The sequence below is a fragment of the Pseudophryne corroboree genome, chromosome 2 (genome assembly GCF_028390025.1).
Source record: "Pseudophryne corroboree isolate aPseCor3 chromosome 2, aPseCor3.hap2, whole genome shotgun sequence".
NCBI classification, from domain to species: Eukaryota; Metazoa; Chordata; class Amphibia; order Anura; family Myobatrachidae; genus Pseudophryne; species Pseudophryne corroboree.
In genome coordinates, this window is record NC_086445.1 from 931,809,591 (window position 1) to 931,837,081 (window position 27,491).

General features: G+C 45.5%; 1 protein-coding gene across 1 annotated transcript in view; it reads right to left on the minus strand.

Annotated features, from left to right (window-relative positions):
• Nucleotides 1-321: 321 nt before the first annotated feature.
• Nucleotides 322-27,491, minus strand: part of TOMM70 (translocase of outer mitochondrial membrane 70) — a 117,205-nt gene continuing 90,035 nt past the window's right edge. Inside the window, exons 10-12 of the mRNA XM_063956235.1 lie at nt 16,877-16,974; nt 5,155-5,277; nt 322-5,079 (exon numbers count right to left, since the gene is read on the minus strand). Of these exons, the coding sequence (XP_063812305.1) occupies nt 4,926-5,079; nt 5,155-5,277; nt 16,877-16,974 (375 nt within the window). The 3' untranslated portion in view covers nt 322-4,925. The remainder of the gene's footprint in view (nt 5,080-5,154; nt 5,278-16,876; nt 16,975-27,491) is intronic.

Sequence of the window (27,491 nt, forward strand, 5' to 3'; positions counted from 1 at the left end):
CATGATTTTCACAATGGAAAAGGTAACTCAAGGGTCACAATTATTGAACAATGTCAGTGTTGGTGTTAAAACTTTTTGTTGAATATTATTTCATATTTCCCATTTTCTTTTTTATTATTATTTATATACCTTGCATTGACTATTATAATTCTTATAACATGTTGATTTATGTACTACTTCTTTCATGCCAATGTCTTATAGGTTATTTTGTTACAATTTACGAATAAAAATTATTTCATAGAAGGAAAAAAAAACTGATTATATTCACTACAACAGATGTCTGGTGGAGGTGAAATTTCTCAACCAAGGATCACAAATCACTTTTATTGTAATATTTATTTAGTATGGATTTTTGTCATATGGGATCATTTACAAAATAACAAATGTAGACAGCATTAGTGCACTTTCACATAGCAGTCAAACAATCTGACCTGGAATGCAGCACAATTCAGCTCATGCTGTGTCCGGTTTATAATTCTGAGAACTGAATAGCACTAACATAAGTGATATAAGCCATGCAAATAAAACACACTACAAAGTTCATATACAAGCTCGGTGCAACCTTCTAACCCTGAGCTAGAGTGTTCTTAAAAATAACTGAGAACATTTGTCAAAAGCCCTTTTTATCTAGAAGAGGTAATTACTTTTCTACAGAGATAGCTTTTAGCATTTAGAAATAGGGAATTGGAGGGTCTAAAAACCCATAGAAAGCATCAGTTTTCACAGTGCAGCCAGCCATTGTGCGATCTGAACCAGCGTTCAGGAGAATAATGGAACCAGTGACATCACCAAGGAATATAGTGTAATTTACTAGTTCCTAGTGGATTTTCAGGCCCACAAACCAGCTGCCACCACTGCACGTGACAGTCTAACATAACGCTAAGCCCAATCACACCACCCGTTTGTACCACTGCAATCTACTATTCAACAAATTACTAATATATCAATCTGTACTATACACTGTTAAAAAAAAAAAAAAAAAAAAACTTGTCTCCATTTATAAAGGAAACTGGTCATTTTATATTTTTTTGTTATTGGTTTTTATATACTCTGAAGAAATTAAAAAAACTTTTATACCAGTCAGCAACATCGGAGTTTAGTTTAAAGATACCTTTATATGTGGAATCAATTACGCTAACACGAGTGGGGTACGTTTGAAAAGCATTTATTTCAGCCGTGATTTGTGCCTGATTCTCGTTAAAGATACCTTTATGTGTATTTCCTAATCCCCTGTTATGCGAGTCTTTGGTACGCTCAGATATATATATTTGGAATGGTGGAGACATCCTATTCTTTCATCTATCAAAGAGAACATCACGCCAGAGCTCTCTTTCTGTAAATTTTATGAAGCATTATTCATTTAAAGCAATATTACACTGTGTATTATTTTTTTCTTTTTATTATCATCCTGTGAACTTTTGGACAACGATTGATTCAAGGAAACCGCACAAACATGATGAATTAGTAATATTTTTATTGCTCCTTACCTATCTTGAGAGAGCTGTATTGTTGTTGATGGTTTGTTTTTTCTGGTGGCACCTTTGATCATTCCCTTACTTCTTTGCATTTGTATTCATTTATTACTAGTTTGGGCAGGTATTGAAGGGTTTTAATTGGGCAGACCCATTATTTGCACTACAGTTTACCCTTTTTCTATTTTATATTGGTCACGGATTCAACTGTCTACTGCACAGATAGCACCTTTGTATTAGGGAAAAGATTCCCAGAAGTTTATAAACAATGGAACAGGTAACATCACAGGGGTATATAAAAAAACAAAAAACATTTTTTTTGCTTGGAACCGGAAAGGACTATAGTAGCAAGTATAACTGCACATACCAGACATTCTGTGCAAATAATTCCAAGCAACTGTTCTTTATTATCAGCCATGCATATAGCTACAGTTGGTGGCTAAATGTTGGAAGCTGTACAATAGTGCAGTTGGATTATTGGAAGGAAATCTGCTCAAAGGACAACAATGGCCTCACTTCTAGATCACAACTTTATAGGCTGGAAATTAAGTAGTGTTTCTTACTGGCACCTCCAGACTACCAAAAGATGTAAAATGGGGGTATGTAAAACATAATAATCACTCTATTATCCGGGTGTCCTATTTTTATACATTGTTTATTAGAATCACCCTGAAGTTAGAGCACTCTATTTAGGCTTTGCACATTTATTGGGGTATCATAATTCTATCATTTTTGGGGGGTCCCCAATCCAGCACCAGAACTAAACAAATGTATTTTAAATGGAGTACCTTCATTTCTCTCTAGCTCCCAAAACATTTAACTGTATATCTGTGAAAGTCAATCATATTTTAAGTTTAGTGATCAATGAAAGAGTGCAATGACATGAGTACCATTGTGAAACATTGTAGTGTCTCCTAGAACTGTTTTAAAAGAGAGCGTAGCTTCAATATAAATCAAAGGTGCATTTTTGACCATCTTTTCTATTAAGACCGCCTCAGCAAAAGTAAAGTAATAACGAGATACAGAGAAAGTACAAACGTGCAACAAAGGATGGTAAAAGACAGGAAACAACCTCAGTGTAAGAAAACGATAGATGGTATGTGCCACTGATCACTCTCGTAAGTCAAGAATATAACTGCAAGCCCATTTCTGCATATACTAGAGATGGCTGAAGCTCCAGAACTAGGAGTCAGCTGGAAGACTTGTAGTGAAGCTCATCAGGGCTGGCGTACTGCAGCAGATCTGAAATCTGAGCAGGGTCTGGGTAGATTAGACACACAGCTCAGCTTCCGTGGCTTTCTACCAGCTTAACAATTTAAAATTAAATTTAAAATTTGAATAATATTTACAGCCAGATATAATTGGTTAATTATAATGGACATTGAATCTAAAAGAAACAGAAAATGTTGTAGCATTTGGAGCAGCCTGGATATTTTGGCTATGGAGAAAGCAGACCTAGAGCACGGTCAACAAGGTTTATATGCTGCCACAAGGATTGTTTCTGATTTCCATTAGCTATCTGAAGATAGCAGCCAAGTTTACACCTGTCCAATGAAAACGTGCTACACGGGCCATTGGTAAGATAAACATGAGGTGTCCAGTCACATATTGTCATTTACAGCTGCCGTTTCTGACGTGCAATTGCTACTTTAGTAATGTTTATCAGCCCAACCACCAATTTAAGTTGGTGATATAAGGGATGCCCAAAAACATCAGTTGCAACATACTGTATAAATGTAATTATCTCTACTATAAGCTCAAAGATCCCAGGCTAATGTCATATACAAGATAATGATGCCATTACATAACACTAGTTACCAGCCCGTCAAAATTACAGATCATAACTAATGTCACTGAAGGCGGCTGTGCGCACCCGTACGGAGCAACACTAGAACTGTTCCGTTGGGCGCCATCTAGTGGTTGCCGGCACGCAAAACACTTGAATTTCCCCCATAGAGGGGAGGAGCAGCGTTAGCCTTTTAATATATAGGATAAGGAAAATAAAGGAGAGATTATTTTTTTTTATATCCTCAATTTTTTAAGTGGGTTTGCAAATTATACATTTTTTTCTGGAAAAATTAGCATTTGCAGGCATCATTTTACACTTAAGGGCTACCTTTTCTAATATGTTCCAGAGATCTGCAGATAAAATACTCCAGCAGATATGTTAAAAACAGCTTTAATATACGCTTTATTTCCACCAAAAGACAAAAAACAACGATTTGCAAAAAAGTTTCATCATTAAAAAGGAAAATAATAAAAGGAGTGGAAAAAAAAAAAGGACATTTTATGTAATTTTACCCAAATCACATTAAAGTCCCCAAAAAGAAAAAATAAACAAAACAACCAACAGGTGGCTGTAAGAGAATGAGCATTATGGTTTTATTTAGAGTATAACTATTGAAATTTCACAGAAAAAGAATTATAAACATCTGAATAAAAGGTTGTGAGAATTAAAGGGAACAGTATAACTCAATATTGTCACTGAGAATATGCATTTACATATAGGTGTGAGGAAGAAATATTCTCTTGAAACCTTATGTTTAATTAGTAACAGGCACATTGTAAGTGTTTCCTAACATGCTGGACAGCGCCCTTGCAACACTAGGAGGAATTTCGGAACGGACCTGCAAAAAAAACTTGCAATCACTGCAACTGTTCCAGGTTCTGCATATGATAGATAAAAAAAAAACAAAACATTTATGGCCAAGAATATAAAGATAGTTTTGTAAATTGCCTTAAAGACACTCAAAAAATCATGTCAGCTCAGGTAGAGTAACCCAGCACAATTCGCACTGTTAGGTTGTTGGGGGCACTGTAGCGGTATTTCCCACACAAAAAAAAAAAGCTGTTAATTAAAACCTAGAAATAAGATCTCTCATAAATCAGAAGGGGATGTTAAAGTTGTACATGCTGAGTGTCTGTTTATTTTCAAAGCTGGTAACTTAAAAAAATAAGTTGCTTTATCACTACTAAAAAAGGAATAAATCAACTATTTGTGATCCATTATGTACAAGAGAATAGAAAGCATAGTAACGCAATCAACAGGAAAAACAAAACGAAATGTAAAAAATATCAGAAATATTTAAAAAAGGAAAAAAAAAAAAAAAAAGAAAACTACTCACAAAATAACCGCCCATTCCTTGACAAAAACAGAAATAAACAAATCAGCAGTTTTATTTGCATGGCAAACTATGTCCTTCTGTTCTCATGCAGCGGAGCCTCTATTTGCCCTTTGACATCACAAAGGGAAATGTGGCAAATAAACCCCGACACTCACGCCCACAATACCAAAAACATCTAAGAGAAGGGATGATTGACAACACCAAAAGCAGAAAAACAGGGTCCGCCATTCCCCCTTTTTTGGATGCACTACTCTCCTTGAGAAATAAACTTGTCGTATAAGGACAAAACTTCTCAGTTATCACATTTGCTCGTCAGCTGGGAGTCCGTTTACAGTGTTGGTGGCTTCAAGCCATACTTCCTGGCGACTTCTGTCTGAGCGTAAGCGGCGTCACATAGTGAGTAGAGATGCGCCATTTCCATTTCAGATTTAGCCAGATTAATGGCTTTATTGAACATATCAATGGCTTTGTCCAAATTCCCCCTGGAAAAACAAACGTACGTTACAATCAAAGCTATACATAAAACGGACACCAAAATTCAAATCGCTGTATCTAACCTCTGAACTTCTATTGTCCCCATTGTCTCGTAGGCAAAGTCACATTTGTTATCTATTTCAATGGCCTTGCTGATGAGATCTAAGCCTTTATCCAGATCTTGCTTCCACTGCAGTTGAAGTAAACTGTAAGAAAGGCAACAGAATATTACATTACATGCAATAAAAGATAAAAATGCTAAATTTGATTACTTGTGGCCTAATTTCCTGTAGATTGTGTGTGTATAAAAATAGGATTTTGGTACTTACCAGGTAAATCCTTTTCTTTGAATCCATAGGGGGCACTGGAGTACTCTTGGGATATGGACGGCTTTAGCAGAACCAGGGCACTGAATATTTAAATTTAGTAACTCTCCTCCCCTCCATATTCCCAGAGTACCTCAGTGTTTTTTACTGAGCCTAACAGGAGCGATAGAGAGGTTGACAATGGAGAATTACATATAACATAACGGACAACAATAAAGTTGACACATAACGTTACTGACAACTAAACAGTTGACACCATAACCAGAACTTGATAATTTGAACCAGTCGGTGAGAGTGTGTTACCATAAGATCCCCTGAACTTACCAGAAACCAGGTAAAACTGCTCTGGGTGAGCGTCCAGTGCCCCCTACGGATTCAAAGAAAAGGATTTACCTGGTAAGTACCAAAATCCTATTTTCTATTTCATCCACTAGGGGTCACTGGAGTACTCTTGGGACGTACCAAAGCTTCCCCCTTGGGCGGGAGAGCTGTTTGGCACCTGTTACACTAGGCGGCCAAAGCTAGATGCTGATGCCGCAAACGTATCAAACTTGTAAAAGCGCACAAACGTGTGCACTGATGACCATGTAGCCGCACGACAAAGCTGCGTCGTAGAAGCTCCACGACCAGCTGCCCATGAAGTTCCCACAGAACGTGTGGAATGAGCTGTTACTGATGTAGGCGGCTGTAATCTAGCATGAAGGTAAGCCTGACGTATGGTCAGTTTTATCCATGTGGATAAGGTCTGCTTAGAAGCTGGCCAACCCATATTGGCAGCATCATAGAGAACAAACAACGTATCTGTCTTACGAACTATAGACGTTCGGGATACATAAACGCGGAGTGCGCGTACCACATCTAACGTTCCAGGATCTCCTGTTAACACAGGAACTACTATTGGTTGATTGATGGCAAAAGATGACACCTTTGGTAAGAAAGCGGGATTCGTCCGAAGTTCCGCTCTGTGATCATGAAACACCAAATACGGTGGCTTGCATGACAAGGCACGCAAATCTGAAACACGCCTTGCCGAAGCTAAGGCTAGGAGAAAAATTGTTTTCCAAGTGAGAAACTTAATATCCACTTGTTGTAAGGGTTCAAAATATGAAGACTGTAAGAAATCTAAAACCAGATTCAAGTCCCATGGCGCCATAGGTGGAATGAATGGAGGCTGTACTCTGAAGACACCTTGCAGAAAAGTGTGTACCGACGGCAATAGAGCCAATCGTCTTTGAAAGTAAATTGACAATGCAGATACCTGCACCTTTAGTGTAGATAAACGCAGTCCTCCATCTAACCCGTCTGCAGAAATAACAAAAGACGGGATAACTTGAAAGATGATGTCGGAAACTTCCGAGCTTCACACCAACCTATATAGGCACGCCAAATTCTGTAATAATGAGCTGCCGTAACCGGCTTCCTAGCTCGTAACATGGTTGGTATAACCAATTTTGGAATGCCCTCTCTTCTTAAGAGGGCAGTCTCAACAGCCACCCCGTCAAACGCAACCTTGCTAAATTGGGGTAAAGGAACGGACCCTGTTGTAACAGGTCCGGACGTAGTGGGAGAGGGCAAGGATCGTCTGAGATCCGAGAACCAAGCTCTCCGAGGCCAATGAGGCGCCACTAGTATGACTGTGATGGACTCTATTTTGATCCGTTTTAGCAATAGAGGGAGCAGCGGAAACGGTGGAAACAGATACACGAAGCTGTACGGCCACGCGATTGTGAGAGCATCCACTGCCACTGCCTTTGGATCTGTCGTTGTGGACACATACTGGGTCGTTTGGCGATTGTGGCGAGATGCCATCAGGTCCACTTGAGGGTAACCCCACCTCTGGACCAACATGTGAAACACTTCTGGATTTAATGGCCATTCTCCTGTATGAAAATCCCGACGGCTGAGATAATCCGCCTCCCAGGTGTCCACTCCCGGAATGAACACTGCCGACAATATCCCTTGGTTATGTTCGGCCCAATTGAGGATTCGAGCTACTTCCCGCATTGCCATGCGGCTTCTCGTTCCTCCGTGTTTGTTGATGTACGCGACTGCCGTCACGTTGTCTGACTGCACCTGGACAGTCAGAGACCGAAGCATGTGTACTGCTTGTCGTAGCGCAATGTAAATTGCCCGGAGTTCCAGGACATTTATAGACAGCAACCTTTCGTGATCCGCCCAGAGACCCTGGAGCTGACAATTTTGAACTACAGCTCCCCATCCTCTGAGACTCGTGTCCGTCTTTAGAATTATCCAATTCCAGGCGCCAAACAGTTTCCCTGCGGTTAGATTGTGTACTTTGAGCCACCAGAGTAGAGATACCCTTGCCCGTGACGACAACCTCACCCTGTGGTGAATCTGCAGATGCGAGCCCGGCCACTGTGCGAGCACATCCAGTTGAAATGGACGTGAGTGAAATCTTCCGAACTGAAGCGCTTCGAAAGCCGCCACCATTGTGCCTAAGAGGCGAATGCACAAATGTAGTGACTGCGTGGCTTGAGCACTAATTGTACCAGATGACGAATAATCTGTACTTTCTGTTCTGGTAGGGTAATTCTTTGATCTACCGTATGGAGAATCATACCTAGGAATTGAAGTCATTGAGACGGAATTAGATCTGATTTCTTGAAGTTGACAATCCAACCGTGGTGAACCAGTACATTGTACGTTAGCAACGCATGTTGGAGGAGCATCTGTTGAGACGGAACTTTGATGAGCAGATCGTCTAAGTACGGAACTATTGTCACTCCCAGGGATCTGAGATGAGCTATCATCACAGACATCACTTTGGTGAATACCCGAGGCGCTGGCGAGAGGCCAAACGGTAGATCCTGAAACTGGTAATGGTTGTGGCGTATTGCAAAACGCAAGAACCTCTGATGAGGTGGTCAAATTGGAAAGTGTAAGTACGCATCCTTGAGATCTAGTGCAATCATGAATTCCTGTGGCTATAAACCTGCAATTACTGACTGCAGAAATTCCATCTTTAATCTGTAGTAAGTAACGTACTGATTGAGACCCTTTAAGTTCAATATTGGCCTGACGGAACCATCCGGCTTCGGTACCACAAACAGACTGGAATAATAACCCTGACCTTGTTTGTGTACCAGGACTGGAATCCAAACTGCTGAATCCAGCAGAGACTGAGTGGCAATTTGCCGAACCGCCCTCTTGTCGTCCGACAGAGGCAGTCGTGTCTTGTAAAACCGCAGTGGCGGGATACAGCTAATTGTTTAACCCTGAATTGCGGATCCACCCATCTGTGGATATCTGGAACCCCGCCAAATGGAACGTCTGAAGGCGTGCTCCCATAATTGGAAATCCGAGATAGCCAGGGAGCCCGTCATGCCACTGGCTTGTCGGTGACCTTAGCGTCCTGACGACTGGTGTTGGTTTGTTGGAAACCACCTTCTCGACCTAGTCTACCAGGCGTGACTGTTTTCTACCACGGCCTTGAAAGGGCTGAGGTCTAAAGGATTTGAACGCCGGCCCAGAGTATTTCCGTCTGTGTACTGTTGGAGGCAATGTTAGGAAAACAGACTTTCCCCCCGTGGCCTTAGAAATTCATTTGTCCAATTTAGGACCTAACAACTTCTTGCCACCGTATTCTTTTGACCTCTGACTCCGCTTGCCAAGAACGCAGCCAGAGTGCTTGTCGTGCTGTAACTAGCGACGATGAAAGGCGAGAAGCGAGTTGAAAGCCGGCAGTAGAAGCTGTACATATATACTCAGCAGCTTCTCAGACTTGATTAGCGAGAAGTATAACGTGATCGTCAACGTAGGGCAGACTTGAGTTCTGTTATCCATACAATTAGCGCCTTAGTGACCCAAATGCCCTTCTATCTTACGTCTGAAGGGTCTTTTAAGTTTTGACACAGATGAATCCACCAATGGCGGATTCTCCCATGTAGATGTCACTGACTGTGGAAACGGGTAACTAGACTTAAATCAGCGATGTATAGAACTGGTTATTCGGATTCTTCCGTGTTTCTACTAACATCTTATTAAGAGATTCCGAAACAAGAAACCCATTGGAGATCTCTGTCGTTTAGTAAATACGACTTTATTATATGTCAGAGGCTTCTTAGTCTCTGTAAACTTCAGAGACCGACGCACTGGCCTGATGAGATTATCAATGCTTGTGCTGTCAAATTCTGCACCATCTGACTGCTGGTCTAATTCGCCTTCCTCACCCTTCTTTAGCGCAGTGAGGTCTGGCATAGAATCTTCAGACTGCAACATAGCAGAAACTGGTAAATTATAAGACAAATTAAATTTATCCCGTGTACCCAAAGTGAATCTGGACCTTTGCAAAGGCTGAGAGCCCTTCGATAGTTCTGGCGGTCTCACCCGAGATTGAGACCTTGCCGCTCGTGTCGAACGGCGGCCAATTGTGATTTCAACCCAGCCATTACTTTGTTTAACATAGACCATGGAGTATCCGGGAATGAAACCTGCTTCCGGAGTGGAAACCTACAAAACATACTGTACATGTGGTAGATCCATGTACAGACATTGCAGTGAAACTTATTTTTAGTCTTTGCTGGTGCCTTACTCATTATGCATACAGACAATACAATATACAAAGACAGACACTTGCACGACTCAGTAAACGTGTTACTTAAGGTGTGTAATATATATATATATATATATGGCCGAAGTGAAGTTCACGTGGCCAGCCCTATATGAAACCTGAACCAAAATTCCCACTAACACCCCTGCACCTCCGGTGGAGTAGAGATGTAGGACAGGAACGTTCTGGAATCACAAACAGGAAGAAACAGGAAGCATGGTTAAAATGGCCCCCAAGCCATGCTTACAGTTATAATCACAGTGCAGGTTACAATACATGACTTTACAACCTGTACCTGACTTTGGTTTAATATAGTCTTAATAGGCTATTAATATAACCTATGCAGCATAAGTAATCTGGCAGCCTGTCCTGCAGCCTATTTATCTCCTTTGCAGCAGCGCTGCCTGTGACCAGCTTCTCCCCCCTTCCCCTGTGCTCCGTGTAGCGCTGTGTCTCAGCGGGGAGCGATTGCCGGGAAGCGTGGCTTAATTAATTGCAGGGAGGCGGGGGACGCTTATAAGGAGAGTGGCCGTGTGAACGGGGTTGGCGGGCCGGAGCGGCGTGTAGCGGCTTTAGGCGGCGCTAGTGTGAGCGCTGTGGTGCGGCGGTTCTCCCCCTCGTATCGCTGGAGCAAACTTTGAGATCCGTACAGCGCGGACGGAGCGGGCGGCCTGCATTAGCGGCGGGTGCGGGCGGCGGTGATAACACGGATCCAACACAGCGGGGCGGCAGCGTGTGCTGACCGCCCCGTCCCCCCCAGCATACCTTGTGTCCTGTAGGGAGGGCTGCGACGGGGCTTCTTTCTGTAAGCTCCGTCCAGCTCTTGCAGCAGTCAGTGGGCTGCGTGTGGCTGTGAGGGTGCTCTTTGTGAGGACCGACACGCCATGCGCTGCCTCCGTGCAGCGGCACTATCCCGGACCCACGTTTTTAGCAGAAACTGGGAAGGGATGTGCTTAAGTAATAAAAATAAAAAATCAAAAAATATTCAAAGAAAGTGTGAGAGCCCCACACAAACCTTGTTAGTGCTGTGAGCACAGAAAAAAAACTGAGGTACTCTGGGAATATGGAGGGGAGGAGAGTTACTAAATTTAAATATTCAGTGCCCTGGTTCTGCTAAAGCCGTCCATATCCCAAGAGTACTCCAGTGACCCCTAGTGGATGAAAAAGAAATAGGATTTACCGGCAGGTAACCAAAATCCTTTTCTCGTAGTCCGTAGAGGATGCTGGGGTCCACATTAGTACCATGGGGTATAGACGGGTCCACCAGGAGCCATTGACACTTTAAGAGTTTGATAGTGTGGGCTGGCTCCTCCCTCTATGCCCCTCCTACCAGACTCAGTCTAGAAACTGTGCCCTAGGAGACGGACATCTTAGAGAGAAGGATTTAACACAGATAGTGGCGAGATTCATACTAGCTCACACATAAAAGGCACATCAAGCTAACTACAGTAGCTTGAAAAACTCAGCAACTGCTGAAACATTACTTACCAAGTAACAATGCAGTACATAACTAAACAATGTTGTACTGAACCAGATAACGGTTTCAGGAAAACGAAGCGCTGGCCAAACGCCCAGCATCCTCTACGGACTACGAGAAAAGTATTTACCGGTAGGTAATCAAAATCCTGTTTTCTCTTACGTCCTAGAGGATGCTGGGGTCCACATTAACAACATGGGGATTTACCAGAGCTCCCAGAACGGGAGGGAGAGCGCAGAGGCTCCTGCAGAACTAATTGACTGAACTTCAGATCATCAGAGGCCAAAGTATCGAACTTGTAGAACTTAGCAAACGTGTTCGACCCAGACCAAGTTGCCGCTCGGCAAAGTTGTAACGCCGAGACACCCCGGGCAGCCGCCCAAGAAGACCCCACCTTACGAGTAGAGTGGGCCTTAACAGATTTTGGACACGGCAATCCTGCCGTAGAATAAGCATGCTGGATAGTGAACCTAATCCAGCGAGATATAGTCTGCTTTGAAGCAGGACACCCAATTTTCCTGGGATCATACAGAACAGAGTCCGATTTCCTGTGACGAGCAGTCCACAGACGCTAAGGCCAACAACGTGACAGCCGTCCATGTAAGAAATTTGACCTCAACCTCCTGTAGAGGCTCAAACCAGTCCGACTGGAGTAACTGCAACATCACGTTAAGGTCCCAAGGTGCCGTAGGCGGAACAAAGGGAGGTTGAATGTGCAGAACTCCCTACAAAAAGGTATGTACCTCAGGGAGGGCAGCCAATTGTTTCTGGAAAAAAATAGACCGGGCCGAAATCTGGACCTTCACAGATCCCAACCTCAGGCCCATGTCCACACCTGCTTGCAGGAAGAGGAGATAACGTCCCAGTTGAAACTCCACCGCAGGAAACTTCTTGAACTCACACCAAGAGACATATTTCTTCCAAATACGATGGTAATGTTTAGACGTTAACCCTTTCCTAGCCTGTATCAGGGTAGGAATGACCTTCTTCGGAATGCCCTTCCGAGCTAGTATCAGGCGTTCAACCTCCATGCCGTCAAACATAGCCGCGGTAAGTCTTGATAGGCAAACGGCCCCTGCTGCAGTCGGTCCTCCCGAAGAGGAAGAGGCCTCGGCTCTTCCTGCAAGAGATTCAGAAGGTCCGCGTATCAAGCCCGCCTTGGCCAGTCTGGAGCAATGAGGATCGCTTGAACTCTTGGAATGAGTGGGAGTGGTGGAAACACGTACACCGACTGGAACACCCACGGAGACACCAGGGCGTAATTGCCACTGCTTGTGGGTCCCTCGACCTGGAACAAAAGCGGCAAAGCTTCTTGTTGAGACGAGAGGCCATGATGTCTATTTGGGGTAACCCCCAAAGGTCTGTTATTTCCTTGAACACCTCCGGATGGAGACCCCTCTCCCCCGGATGGAGATCGTGTCTGCTGAGGCAGTCTGCTTCCCAGTTGTCTACTCCCGGAATGAAGATTGCAGAGAGTGCCAACGCGTGTTTTTCTGCCCATAGGATGATTCTTGTCAACTCTGACATCGCAGCTCTGCTCTTCGTTACGCCATGTCGGTCTATGTAAGCCCCCATCGTTACATTGTCCGACTGTAGACAGCTCTTAGTTCCAGGATGTTGATCGGCAGGCCGGCTTCCAGACTTGACCACATTCCTCGGAAGGTTTCCCCTTGAGTGACTGCGCCCCAGCCCCGGAGGCTCGCATCTGTGGTTAGAAGGACCCAGTCCTGAATCCCGAACCTGCATCCCTCCAGAAGGTGAGGCAATTAGAGCCACCAGAGGAGTGAAATCCTGGCCCTTGGCGACAGATGAATTCTCTGGTGCATTTGTAGATGAGATCCTGACCACTTGTCCAGGAGATCCAGTTGGAAGGCCCGAGCATGGAACCTCCCCAACTCGAGAGCCTCGTAAGAGGCCACCATCCTTCCCAAAAGGCGAATGCATTGATGAACCGACATGCAGGCTGGCTTCAGGACATCCCGGACCATGGTTTGTATCACCAATGCCTTTTCCTGTGGAAGAAACACCCTCTGCACTTCCGTGTCGAGGATCATCCCCAGAAAAGGCAATCTCCGGGTTAGTTCCAAATGAGATTTTGGAAGGTTCAGAATCCAACCGTGGACTCTGAGTAAGTGAGTTGTGAGTACAATGGACTGCAACAGCTCCTCCTTGGACGATGCCTTTAATCAGTAGATCGTCCAGATACGGAATGATGTTTACCCCCTGTTTTCGGAGTAGAACCATCATCTCCGCCATCACCTTGGTGAACACCCTTGGTGCTGTAGAGAGGCCGAATGGCAGGGCCTGGAATTGGAAATGACAGTACAGTAATGCAAAACGGAGATAAGCCTGATGCGGTAGCCAAATCGGAATGTGGACGTACGCATCCTTGATATCCAGGGATACTAGGAATTCCCCCCTCTTCCAGACCTGATATCGCCGCCCTGAGAGACTCCATTTTGAACTTGAACTCCTTCAGAAAAGGGTTCAGTGACTTTAGGTTCAGAATGGGCCTGACCGAACCATCCGGTTTCAGTACCACAAAAAGGTTCGAATAGTAACCCGTAGCTTGCAAATGAGGAGGTACTGGCACAATGACCTGTGCCTCCACCAACTTCTGGACCGCTGCTTGTAGGACAGTCCTATCCGCCAGCAGAACTGGCAAGCCTGATTTGAAAAATCAGTGAGGAGGGAGATTTTGAAATTCCAACCTGTATCCCTGGGAGACAATATCTATCACCCAGGAAACCAGTACGGACGATACCCAGACGTGACTGAACTGTCTGAGCCTCGCTCCCATTGGCCCCACCTGTCATGCGGAGGACTTCGGCGTACTGGAAGCAGGCTTAGTTTCCTGGGAACCTGCCGCAGCAGGTTTCTTGGATTTAGCTCGACCTCCCCTAAAGAAGGTAATGGACGGCTTGGCCTTTCTTGGCTTGTTAGACCGAAAGGACTGTGATGCTGATGAAGAGAAGGATTTCTTCGGAGCAGGTGTAGCTGAGGGAACGGAGACTTACCCGCTGTAGCCGTGGCTATCCACGCATTCAAAGCTTCCCCAAAGAGAACCTGACCTGTGTAGGGTAGGGACTCCACACTTTTCCTGGATTCCGCGTTGGCCGACGCCACAGTCCCCGACGAGCTGAAACAGACATGGAAGAGATCCCTGCGGCCATGGAACCCAGGTCTTTCATGGATTCTACCATAAAACCTACTGAATCGTGAATGTTACGCAAAAACAATTCAACATAAACCTTATCCATTGTATCCAAATCCTCAAGTAAGGTGCCTGACCATTTTACTATAGCTTTTGCAATCCATGCAATAGCAATAGTGGGACGTAATATGGCCCCCGAAGCAGTGTACATTGATTTAAGTGTATTATCAATTTTTCCATCAGCTGGCTCATTTAAGGCGGTAGATCCCGGAACAGGTAAAACCACCTTTTTGGACACAGATGCGTCAACAATTAGCGGGCTTTCCCATTTTTTCCTATCCTCCTCAGGGAAAGGAAACGCCACCTGGACCCTTTTAGGGATCTGGCATTTTCTCTCAGGGTTTTCCCATGCTTTCTCAAATATAGCATTTAATTCCTTTGACGCAGGAAAGGTTAGCAAGGCTTTCTTATTTTCAGTGAAAAAAGCCTCCTCAACCTGCTCAGGTGTGGTATCAGTAATATTCAACACATCCCTGACAGCCTCTATCATCAATTGCACCCCCTATGCAAGAGAGGCAGACCACCGCAACACATCCCCAGTACAGTCTGTGGTATCAGAATCGGTATCCGTGTCATCTTGCATGACATGAACAAGCGCATGTTTGTGGGGGTATATAGCGGAGCGCCCTGAGGTACCAGAATCGGGCCATACTGCCATAGAGTTCTGTAATACCTGGGTTGCGGATTCATTAATGGCAACCCTATCTGAAATCTGAGAAATCCAAGACTTGATAGAGGAAAACCACTCAGGTTTCCTTGCTGGAATCTGTGCTAAACCATGGGATCATCCTGGGAGGACATATCCTTCGCAGCATATGACACAGTGTCCCTGGACATAGCTAAAGGAGACAACAAAACACTACACACACACAGGGGAGGGCAGACAGAGTTTCACCTCAAGAATGGCAAGAGAGACACAGATTGGAGCCAACCCACACACAGCGCTTTTAACCAAAGGGAGACCCCTTGTCAGCGCTGACTGTGCACCTTAATAGGACACACAGCCGTATTGCAGCCTCCCTCCCTTCTACAACCCCCTGGTACCGTGAGAGATAGCTGGAGTTGCTGTGGAGGGACCTTCTTTCTCCTGATCAGCGTTGTGCAGGCAGGAAAATGGTGATGAACGCTGCTAGGTCCGATCTGAGAAGCTCCGCATCCAAAATGGCGCTGTGTTCCCGCTCTTCATCTGATTATACTGGCCGAAGGATTGATGCTGGCTGAGATCCTGGGACCCCGACAAGCTTTGTGACCAGTGTAGGGTGTAAGCGCTGGCCCAGGGCGGCTCTCACCGCGCCACACTATGTACCACTGAACCATCCTGGAGCGCAGTTAATACTGCGCTGCTGCCGCCATCTTCACACCGGCCCTCGCTTGCTAGGGGGGGGTCGGTGTCTTACTCGCCACAATCTTCAGCTCTGTAAAGGAGGCGGTGGCATGCTGCTGGGGTGAGCAATCCCCTGTGGCAGGGAACAATATATCCCCTCAGGAGCTCAGTGTCCTGTAAGTGGCTCAGACCCCACAGGGCGGACACTACCAGCAGCCTCCCTGTAAAATCTAAAACTCTAAAATAACTTTTTACTAGAAAAGCTCTGGAGAGCTCCCCTAGCTGTGACCCATGCACATTTTCTAAACGGAGTCTGTTAGGAGGGGCATAGAGGGAGGAGCCAGCCCACACTCTCAAACTCTTAAAGTGTCAATGGCTCCTGGCGGACCCGTCTATACCCCATGGTACTAATGTGGATCCCAGCATCCTCTAGGACGCAAGAGAAAATGGTTTTAGGGAAATGTGTGAACACTATCTTCAGACACAGCAGAAAACAAGACAGCGGCACCAGGGAAATGTTTTTATATTTTATGGTATGGTTTAATGGCTAAAAGATGAAAGGTTTACAGAGAGGAATATTTAGTCAAGCACCTTCATTTATGCTTTGTATTTTCCTTTCAACTGCAACCAGCATCGGGGGGAATGGGGGGAGGAAATGAGGAAATGAGGGGGAGGAAATGAGGAAATGAGGGGGAAGGGGGAGGCAGGGAAAAGGGAGGCAGGGAAAAGGGGGAGGCAGGGAAAAGGGGGGAGAAGGGGGGAAAATAATGCAGATTACCTGTGCCGGTCAAACGTAGGACCCAGCTGGACTTGGAACATATACCCACTGCAAATTATGAAAGGATGTGTTTTGGGATTAGGAAATATAGCAGTCAGTCATCAGGCTGCACTTACCCTTTATGAACGTATGTTGTAGCATTATCTGGTTCTAGATCTATGCACTGATCGTACATCTCATCTGCTTTTCCAAACTGCTGTTGATCTGTTAAAGCCTGTACGGATCACATTAGCAAAGGTTACTTTATGGGCATTATTTAGCTCTTGCTTCACATATAAAACCCCTAAATAGCCCCCCAAAACCCATAACGATCCGGTTTCCTGGGTTTGAATTCCAGATGATTAGCTGTGGAGGAGGCTCACTACTGGACTCCAACAAAGTGTGGAGAGCCAAAAATAGGATTTTGGTACTTACCAGATAAATCCTTTTCTTTGAATCCACAGGGGGCACTGGAGTACTCTTGGGATGTGGACGGTGTTAGCAAGGACAGGCACTGAATATTTAAATTTAGTAACTCCCCTCCATACTCCCATAATACCTGTGTTTTTTCCTGAGCCGAACAGGAGCGATAGAGAGGATGACAATGGAGAATTACATATAACATTATAACATAACGGACAATAATAAAGTTGACACATAATGTAACTGACAACTAAACAGTTGACACCATAACAGATCTAACTTGAACCTTTGAACAAGTCGATGAGAATGTGTTACCATAAGATCCACTGAACTTACCACAAGACAGGTAAAACTGCTCTGGGTGGGCGTCCAGTGCCCCCTGTGGATTCAAAGAAAAGGATTTATCTGGTAAGTACCAAAATCCTATTTTCTTCTTCATCCACTAGGGGTCACTGGAGTACTCTTGGGACATACCAAAGTTTCCCCCTTGGGCGGGAGAGCTGTTTGGCACCTGTAACACTAGGCGGCCAAAGCTAGATGCTGATGCCGCAAACGTATCAAACTTGTAAAAGCGCACAAACGTGTGCATTGATGACCATATAGCCGCCCGGCAAAGCTGCGTTGTAGAAGCCCCACGACCTGCTGCCCATGAAGTTCCCAAAGAACGTGTGGAATGAGCTGTAACTGATGTAGGCAGCTGTAGCCTAGCATGAAGGTAAGCCTGACGTATGGTCAGTTTAATCCATCTGGATTAGGTCTGCTTGGACGCTGGCCAACCCATCTTGGCAGCATCACAGAGAACAAACAACGTATCTGTCTTATGAACTGTAGACGTTCGGGCTACATAAATGCGTAGTGCGCGTACCACATCCAAAGTTCCAGAATCTTCTGTTAACACAGGAACTCCTATTGGTTAATTGATGTGAAAAGATGACACTACCTTTGGCAAGAAAGGGGGATTCTTCCGAAGTCCTGCTCTGTCATCATGAAACACCAAATACGGTGGCTTGCGTGACAAGGCACCCAAATCTGAAACACGCCTTGCCGAAGCGAAGGCTAGGAGAAACATTTTTTACAAGTGAGAAACTTAACATCCACTTGTTGTAAGGGTTCAAAATATGAAGACTGTAAAAAATCTAAAACCAGATTCAAGTCCCATGGCACTGTAGGTGGTATAAATGGAGGCTGTACTCTGAGGACACCTTGCAGGAAGGTGTGTATAGACGGCAAAAGAGCCATACGCCTTTGAAAGTAAATTGACAAGGCAGAAACCTGCACCTTTAGTGTAGTGTAGACAAACGTAGTCCTCCATCCAACCCCATCTGTAGAAATAAAGGACGGGACAACTTGAAAGATGTCGGAAACTTCGGAATTGCACACCAACCTATATAGGCACGCCAAATTCTGTGATAATGAGCTGCCGTAACTGGCTTCCGAGCACATACCATGGTTGGTATAACCGATTCCGGAATGCCCTCTCTTCATAAGAGGGCGATCTCAACAGCCACCCCGTCAAACGCAGCCGCGCTAAATCGGGGTAAAGGAACGGACCCTGTTGTAACAGGTCCGGACGTAGCGGGAGCGGCCAAGGATAGTCTGCGAGTAGTCCACGAAGATCCAAGAACCATGCTCTCCGAGGCCAATGAGGCGCCACTAGTAGGACTGTGGCGGACTCTCGTTCGATCTGTTTTAGCAACAGAGGGAGCAGCGGAAACGGTGGAAACAGATACACAAGGCTGTGCGGCCACGTGATTGTGAGAGCATCCACTGCCACTGCTCTCTGATCTCGCGTTCTGGACACATACTGGGGCGTTTGGTGATAGTGGCGAGATGCCATCATGTCCACTTGTGGATAACCCCACCTCTGGGCCAACATGTGAAACACTTCTGGATTTAATGCCCATTCTCCTGGATGAAAATCCTGACGGCTGAGATAATCCGCCTCCCAGTTGTCCACTCCCGGAATGAACACTGCCGACAATATCACTTGGTGATGCTCGACCCCATTGAGGATTCGAGCTACTTCCCGCATGGCCATGCGGCTTCTTGTTCCTCCTTGTTTGTTGATGTACGCAACTGCCGTCGCGTTGTCTGACTGCACCTGGACAGGCTGAGACCGGAGCATGTGTACTGCTTGTCGTAGCGCAATGTAAATTGCCCGGAGTTCCAGGATATTTATAGACAGTAATATTTTGTGATCCGCCCAGAGACCCTGGAGCTGACAATTTTGAACCACAGCTCCCCAACCTCTGAGACTCGCGTCCGTCGTTAGAATTATCCAATTCCAGATGCCGAACCTTTTCCCTGCAGTGAGATTGTGTACTTTGATTCACCAGAGTAGAGATACTCTGGCCCGTGGAGACAACAGCACCATCTGGTGAATCTGCAGATGCGAGCCCGACCACTGTGCGAGCACATCCAGTTGAAAAGGACGTGAGTGAAATCTTCAGAACTGAAGCGCTTCGAAATTTGCCACCATTTTTCCTAACAGTCGAATGCACAAATGTACCGAGACTGTGCGTGGCTTGAGCACTAACTGTACCAGATGACGAATACTCTGTACTTTCTGTTCCGGTAGGTAAATTCTTTGATTCACCGTATCGAGAATCATTCCTAGGAATTGAAGTCGTTGAGACGGAATCAGATTCGATTTCTTCAAGTTGACAATCCAACCGTGCTGAACTAGCACATTGTACGTTAACATCGCATGTTGGAGGAGCACCTGTTGAGACGGAGCTTTGATGAGTAGATCGTCCAAGTACGGAACTATTATCACTCACAGGGATCTGAGATGAGCTATCATCACAGACATCACCTTGGTGAATACCCGAGGCGCTGACGAGAGGCCAAACGGTAGAGCCTGAAATGGTTTTGCCGTACCGCAAACTGTAAGAACCTCTGATGTGGTGGCCAAATTGGAATGTGTAAGTACGCATCCTTGAGATCTAGCGCAATCATGAATTCCTGTGGCTCTAAACCTGCAATTACTGACCGCAGGGATTCCATCTTGAATCTGTAGTAAGTGACATACTGATTGAGACCCTTTAAGTTCAATATTGGTCTGACCGAGCCATCCGGCTTTGGTACTACAAAAAGACTGGAATAATAACCCTGACCCTGTTGGTGAACAGGGACCGGAATCAAAACTGCTGAATCCAGCAGAGACTGAATGGCAATTTACAGAACCGCCTTCTTGTCTTCCGACAGAGGCAGTCCTGTCTTGAAAAACCGCACAGGTGGGACACAGTCGAACTCTATTTTGTAACCTTTTTTTTTTTTTTTTAAAGTATTTTATTGGACAGCTGTACAACATTTGCATACGTTATCTCAAAACAGGGCAAAATGATACAGTAACATATCTATACATTTGGTACAATTAGTTTGAGATAAAACAATCAACATACATCAGTTCAGTTCTATCGAAAAGCACCACTGTAGAAGGCCTTTTCAGAAGGGCGGGTGTCCTAGGTCTAGGATTTCTAGGTTATACCATGTGGTGTACTGTATGGCTTGGCGTAGGGAGATTTTGACAGGGTTATCTAGTGTTTGCACGTAAGGTAGCCATATGTCAAAGAATTTTGTTATTTTGTTCTCTTTATCTAGTAGCATTTCCAGCCATTCCATGTGGAAGAGGTATGATATTCTTGGCAAAAATATAGCTATGGATAGGGAGTCTGTGACTATCCATTGGGACAGTATTGCTTTTTTCCCCGCTGCTGCTATTTTGGTTAGTAATTGACGTTTTCCTGTCGGTAGCTTAAAGGTAGGGTGGTATGAGTGTAAATCCCATATAACCCATTCCGGGGAAACATCTAAGTGGAGGTGTAGTTTATCTCTAACATATGTTTGAATTAGGTTCCAGAATTTTCGTACTTCAGGGCAATTCCATAAACAGTGATAAATATCAGCATCTGTCATGTCACATTTAAAACACTTGGAGTCAGAAGCTGCTCCCATCTGGAGCCGTAGTTTTGGTGTAATGTATGATCTGTGTAGGATTTGATAATTCATTTCTGCGTAAGATGCTGATATAAGGGTTTTATTGATCTTATTAAAAGCCGTAAGCATGGTGGGAACATCAATGGATGGGAAGTCTGGTAGCCACTTTACTAGTCCCGTCTGGGTGGACTCCCAGTCAATAGATTTTTTATGTATGTATATAGCAATGCGGTAGAGGTGTGCATGGTCGGTGTCAATTGTAAGGCAATGTCAAATGCGTTAGTCCTATCTTCTGCAGACATCAGGGCCATGGACTTTTTGATGTAGCTACGTATCTGAAAGTATATGAATAGTGGGATTTTAAATTGTGGGAAGCTATCGCAGAGATGTGAGTATGTGTAAACCTGGCGGGTGTTTTGGTCAATCAGTTGGTATAACAACCTAATTCCTCCATCTGACAGGGAAATTAATGTGGTACGTGCCGCGGTCCCTCTAAGGTCTGGGTTATGATCTATAGGGAGAAACATCGTGTTATAACTGGATATACCCATCCTTGAGCGTGTCTGTCTCCAAGCCGCGCAAGTCGAGGTCAGTAATATATTATTTTTGGTCGAGGGTGGAAGGGCCGATGGGCGCAAGTGTAACAAGCTGACAAGCGGGAGTTCAGGGCAAAAAGCTTGTTCTAGGCCTGTGTTGGCAAAGGACTCAGTTTTATGTATCCAATCGATGGCATATCTACAGTTCGCTGCTAGCATATAACTTCTAATACAAGGTAAGTTAACCCCTCCCAGTTTTTGTGATTGACTCAATTTAAATAGGGAAATTCTGGGCTTTTTTTGCGCCCAAATAAACTCACTAAAGGCTTTGTTTATGGTTTTTATGTCTGCTTCAGTTATTAGTAGGGGCAGCATCTGGATAGGGTACAGCAGTCTTGGGAAGGAAATCATTTTGATTAGTTGGCAACGTCCCAAATAGGACAGGGGCAGGTGTTTCCATGCCTGAAAGTCCGTCAACATACGTGTTATAATTCGTGGGAAATTGAATCTGTATAAATCAGTCGGATTTATGGGTATCTGGAGACCAAGATATATAATTGATCGGCTCGCCCATCGAAAAGGGAACTGAGAGCTCCAACCTTGTGTGGCTTTTAAGTGCAAGGCCAGGGCTTCCGTCTTAGATTTATTAATTTTAAACCCTGAGATCGACTCAAATGTCGCCAACAATGATATTAGACTAGGGAATGCATACTGCGGATTCGAAAAATATAATAACAAGTCGTCTGCATAAGCTGTGACCTTAAGTTTATGATTTTCAATTTCGATCCCCTGCCAGTCAGAGTTCAGATAGCAGTGTCTGATGAGTGGGTCTAGTGCTAGGTCAAAAAGGAGTGGGGACAGGGGGCACCCCTGTCTCGTGCCTCTATGAAGTGTAAACGAGTCTGTGTTTAAACCGTTCACTGTGATGAACGCGGAAGGTGTGTCATAGATAGTGCGAAATAGTTTGACGAAATCGGCTCCAAATCTCTGCCAGTGAAGCACCCTTAGCAAGTGAGACCATGACACGCGGTCAAACGCTTTATCAGCGTCACAACTCACTATCAAGGAAGACCCACCCGGCGTCAGGGCCGATATGGTCAATGCGGCAACTAATTGTCTAATATTGTGTACTGATGTTCTCCCTTTTACAAAGCCGGTCTGTGATGGGTGTAGTAATGTGGGTAACACCGTTTGCAGCCTAAGTGCCACTATTGTTGTCAATAATTTAAAATCTTGGTTTAAAAGTGAGATGGGACGGTATGATTGAACCAAGGTAGGGTCTTTCCCTGGTTTCGGTAATACTATCATACGCGCTTGGTTAAAGGTGGGCGGGGCAGCATTACCGGCCATAATGGAGTTAAGTAAGGTCAGGAGATAAGGTGTAATGTGGGGTTGCAGTAATTTATAATACTCTGCGTTCAGACCATCAGGGCCTGGAGATTTTCCATTAGCCAATTGTTTAATTGCTGTCGTTAGTTCTAATTCAGTGATGGGGGCCATAAGGGAATTTTGGTCCTCTGTTGTCAATGTGGGGGATCCTGCTGATCTTAGGAAGTTCATGCCGCTAATAGCGTCATCTGGCGGAGCTGTGTATAGTTCTTTATAGTAAGATAAGAAGGAGTCAGCTATTACTGCTGGGTCAGAAGATATTTGTGTGTGTGCTTGGAGAGTGAGAATGTGCGAGGTGGGACGTTGACTACGAACTACATTCGCCAGAAGTTTGCCAGCTTTATTTCCCCACCTAAAGTATTTATGCTTTTGAAAGTCTAAAGCATATTGGGCTCTCTCTGTGCAGAGGGTATCGTACAGGTGTTTAGTCTCTATATAGATCCTGCGAGTATCTTCTGTAGGGGAGGCTAACAACGCAGCATAAGAGTTTGTTAGTGTCAAGCCGAGGTCACAAAACCTTTGGTTGAGGCGCTTACGCTTGGCGGCTACATATGCTATGATATATCCCCGTACTACTGGCTTGGAGGCAGACCAAAAGAGGCCAATGTCCTCTGTGTGTTGTGCGTTGTCTCTAGTATAGTTAAGGAAGTTAGTCTCTAAATATGACTTAAATTCGGGTGAGTTGTATAAGTGAGAGGGAAACCGCCAATTATATGATGTCTGCTTAGGAGACTTCAGCTCAAGTGTAAACCATGTAGGTGCATGATCAGAAATGGCTATGTTTTCCACTCTGGAGTCATCCAGCCTGGAAAGCAGTTTTGCTGGGCACAGCCAGTAATCTATTCTAGTTGACGTGGCATGTGGGTGCGAATAAAACGTGTATTCTCGACTAATAGGGTGCTGGTGTCGCCATGGGTCTATTAGGTGGAATGAGGACAATAAAAATTGCAGTGATGCTGGGATGGAGTAATTATACCCACTAGATGTGCCTGACCTGTCCAGGGCTGGCTGTAAGGTTGAGTTAAAATCGCCTCCGATGATTAGATGACCCTCGGCCCATTCCTGAAGTCGAACATAAATGTCTGTAAAGAAGGCATTATGGTCCGAGTTCGGTGCATATATTGTCACTAGAGTGTATAGCTCCCCTTCTAATTGTACTTTCAGAAATAGGAATCGGCCGTCCTCATCCTCCAGTGTGTCTACTATGTTGTATCTAAGAGATTTACGGAATATAATCATTACCCCTCGCTTCTTGGAGGTGTATGATGCAGTGTTAAAGCCCTGAATCCAGGTATCTCTAAGTACATTGGGATCGCCCAGCTTCCAGTGGGTTTCTTGCAACATCGCCACATCCGGTCGCAGGCGTTTAAGGTGCTGCAATATCTTTCTTCTTTTAATCGGGGTATTAAGTCCCTCCACGTTCCATGTAAGGAATTTTAAACTCGTCTTAATCTCTGTAGAGGCCGCCATTTCAGTGTCTGACCTAGCCTATACCCGTCCTTTCGGACACATAAAACAGTGACATCTTAGATCGCGGGGTTCCCCATATCCCAGCGAGTAGGGAAACCAAGGCCAATGCAGTGGTAATTAACCTGTGTTTTAACAATAATAACAATAGTGTTTGTGAACTTTGTGTTACAGCATGTCCATTTTTCATATTTTTATGAACCCATAACAGTGGTCCTGGGGACTCACTATAAACCATTAGTATATCTCTGGTCAGAGTAATGAGAGGGGGGGGGGGGTGAAAGAAGGGGGGGGGGGAGGCAAGGAAGAGAGGAACACAGAGGCGGGGGAGAGAGGAAAAGGCAGACAAGCCCTGTGATTTCCAAATTCTGAAACAGGTGAAATTGTTCGGAACAGCATATAATAAGCAATAATGATCAGCCATACATTACCAATCACGGCCTCCATAAGGGAGGTGATACAGATGTTGAGCTTATAAGGACGTTTGTGGTTAGTCTCTGTCATTAGAGGCAGATGAAGGGTGGCTTCGTACTGATTCTGCAAATGTCTTTGCTTCCGCGGGTGAGTCGAACAGGTACGTTTTGCCATTATGTTGAGCCCGTAGTTTCGCGGGGTAGAGTAGAGCAAACCGTATGCCCTCATCAAACAGGATCTTACAAGTGGGGGAGAATTCTCTCCTTTTCATGGCCACGCCGTATGAGAAGTCCTGGAACAGGAGTAATTTGTCTCCATGATATAGAAGTTCCTGAGCTTTGCGATACGCATCCATCACTTTGACTTTGTCTGTGTAATTGAGAAATTTGAATATAACCGGTCTAGGTCTGCGGCGGTCTGTCTGAAAATCAGGACCAATTCTGTGCGCCCGTTCTATTGCCAAATTTTCACCATTTTTCAAGCAGCCCAACTCGTGCGGCAGCCAGGAGGAGACCAGCGCCATCAATTCTCTAGGTTTTACGGATTCCGGCAAGCCAATCATGCGGAGATTATTTCGACGATTGCGATTTTTTAAATCTTCTAACTTCTCCTGTATCACGGTGATGGAAGACGCTTGTGATTCAATTACAGAGAGGGCAGTGGTTAAGTCATCTTCTAGATTCGAGACCCGTTGTTCCACTTCATCTATTCGTGTGCTATGTTCCTTTAGCTGTGTCATGGTGGAATCGATAGCTTCCTTCAACCCTGCGAGTTTCTTGTCTAATAGTGGTGACAATATCTCAGATTTCCTGTGCCCTGGCCACGGCGTCCATGGTGTATCTCGCAGGGTCTGTTACGCCATCTAGGACACTAGCATTAGGTGATGGTGGCGGTGAATTAGCAGAGGCGGAAGCAGATGCTCTGGTGTCTTTAGTTTTTGCTGGTGCGGAGCCTCGTCCTCCTCTCTGAGGTTTGGCCACAAATTTATCCATATCTGCGCAATGGTAGAGAGTTTCAGCGAGAAACTGGATATAGTACGGTGTCCTGCCCTGCAGGGAGTATAGGCTGATGTGCAGTCACTGAATGGGAGATAGTGATGCCTGTGTGCAACGCCCGCTAGTTTGTGAGTCAGAGGCCGTCTTTTGCAGGATCTGAGATGACACTGACCAGCTCCTGTTAATAAGTTTAGGATGGGTCCAAGTGTCTGTTGGTCTGAGGAATGCAGTATAGTATGTGCAAGCCTGTCTTCCTGTCATTGGTGGCAGTGGAGTGAGTGTGAAGTATGTGTGGGGCTCAGCATGGTGCACTCACCCCTTTACAGGTCTCCTCCAGTCACCTTTCTTCCTTATGTGCTTATCTGCACTCTCTCCTCCGTCCGCGCCCCCCTCCACCAACAGCAGCCGTGCAGGGCTCAGCGGATCTTGTGGGGAAAGGATCAGGGCGCCGTTCTGTTTGTACTGGTAACAGGGGGGGGGGGGGGGGGGAAGCCCAGCGTTGTGCCTCTACCCCTGTGCAGATTCCTCCAGGCTGTGTCTCCGTCCCAGCCGCACTCCTCACCGCCAGCAGCAGCGTGTATTGCTAGGGCTCGGTGTAGTGCTGGCCGAGCAGGGCTTCCAGCCGCAGCCGCCTCTGTCGGCGAGTCGGGCGAGGAGGGGGACGTCAGGGGTGTCCGGCCACAGCCAAGATGGCGGCCGCAGACAGCATGCGCCACAGCTGGCGCTCAGACTCCGGTGAAGGGGGCGGTGGGGAGCCGGGGAGATGGCCTCCTCTTACCCACCAATATCTCCGCTGGCCCCTGATGTATTTTCGGGGCACAGGTCCCGATATATAGCTCTCAAGTCGGCTGCAGGGTGTCAGGGAACGGAGAGCTCTTCTAAAAAGCGGCCAGCTGGAGGTCCGCCCACCGGAAGTCCCTATTTTGTAACCTTTTAACACTAAATTGCGGATCCACCCATCTGTGGATGTCTGGAACCACGCCAAATGGAACGTCTGAAGGCGTGCTCCCACAACTGGAGATCCGAGATGGGCTGGGAGCCCGTCATGCCACTGGCTTATCGGTGACCTAAGCGTTCTGACGACTGGTGGTTTGTTGAAAACCACGTCCTCTACCTCGTCTACCAGGTGTAGTTGTACCTCTACCACGGCCTCGAAAGGGCTGAGGTCTAAAGGATTTGAACGCTGGTCCAGAGTATTTCCGTCTAGGCACCGATGGAGGCGATGGTAGGAAAACAGACTCCCTCCCTCCCCCCCGTGACCTGTGTTCTTGGGCTCTCCAGCAAGCTCCGTCCAGTCCTTTCTGCAGCCTCAGCTGAAGTTATCTAAAAGTAAAAGTAAAATATGTGGAGGAGCTCCACGCTTTGTGCTTCTATCCATGTTAGGCACCGAAAAAACACTGAGGTATTATGGGAGTATGGAGGAGGAGAGTTACTAAATTTAAATATTCAGTGCCTGTCCTTGCTAACAGCGTCCATATCCCAAGAGTACTCCAGTGACCCCTAGTGGATGAAGAAGAAATTACATATCTGTGCGCTGCATTAGTGTTCATTCTAGCATCCAGCATCTTATCAGCGAGGAGGGCAGATTT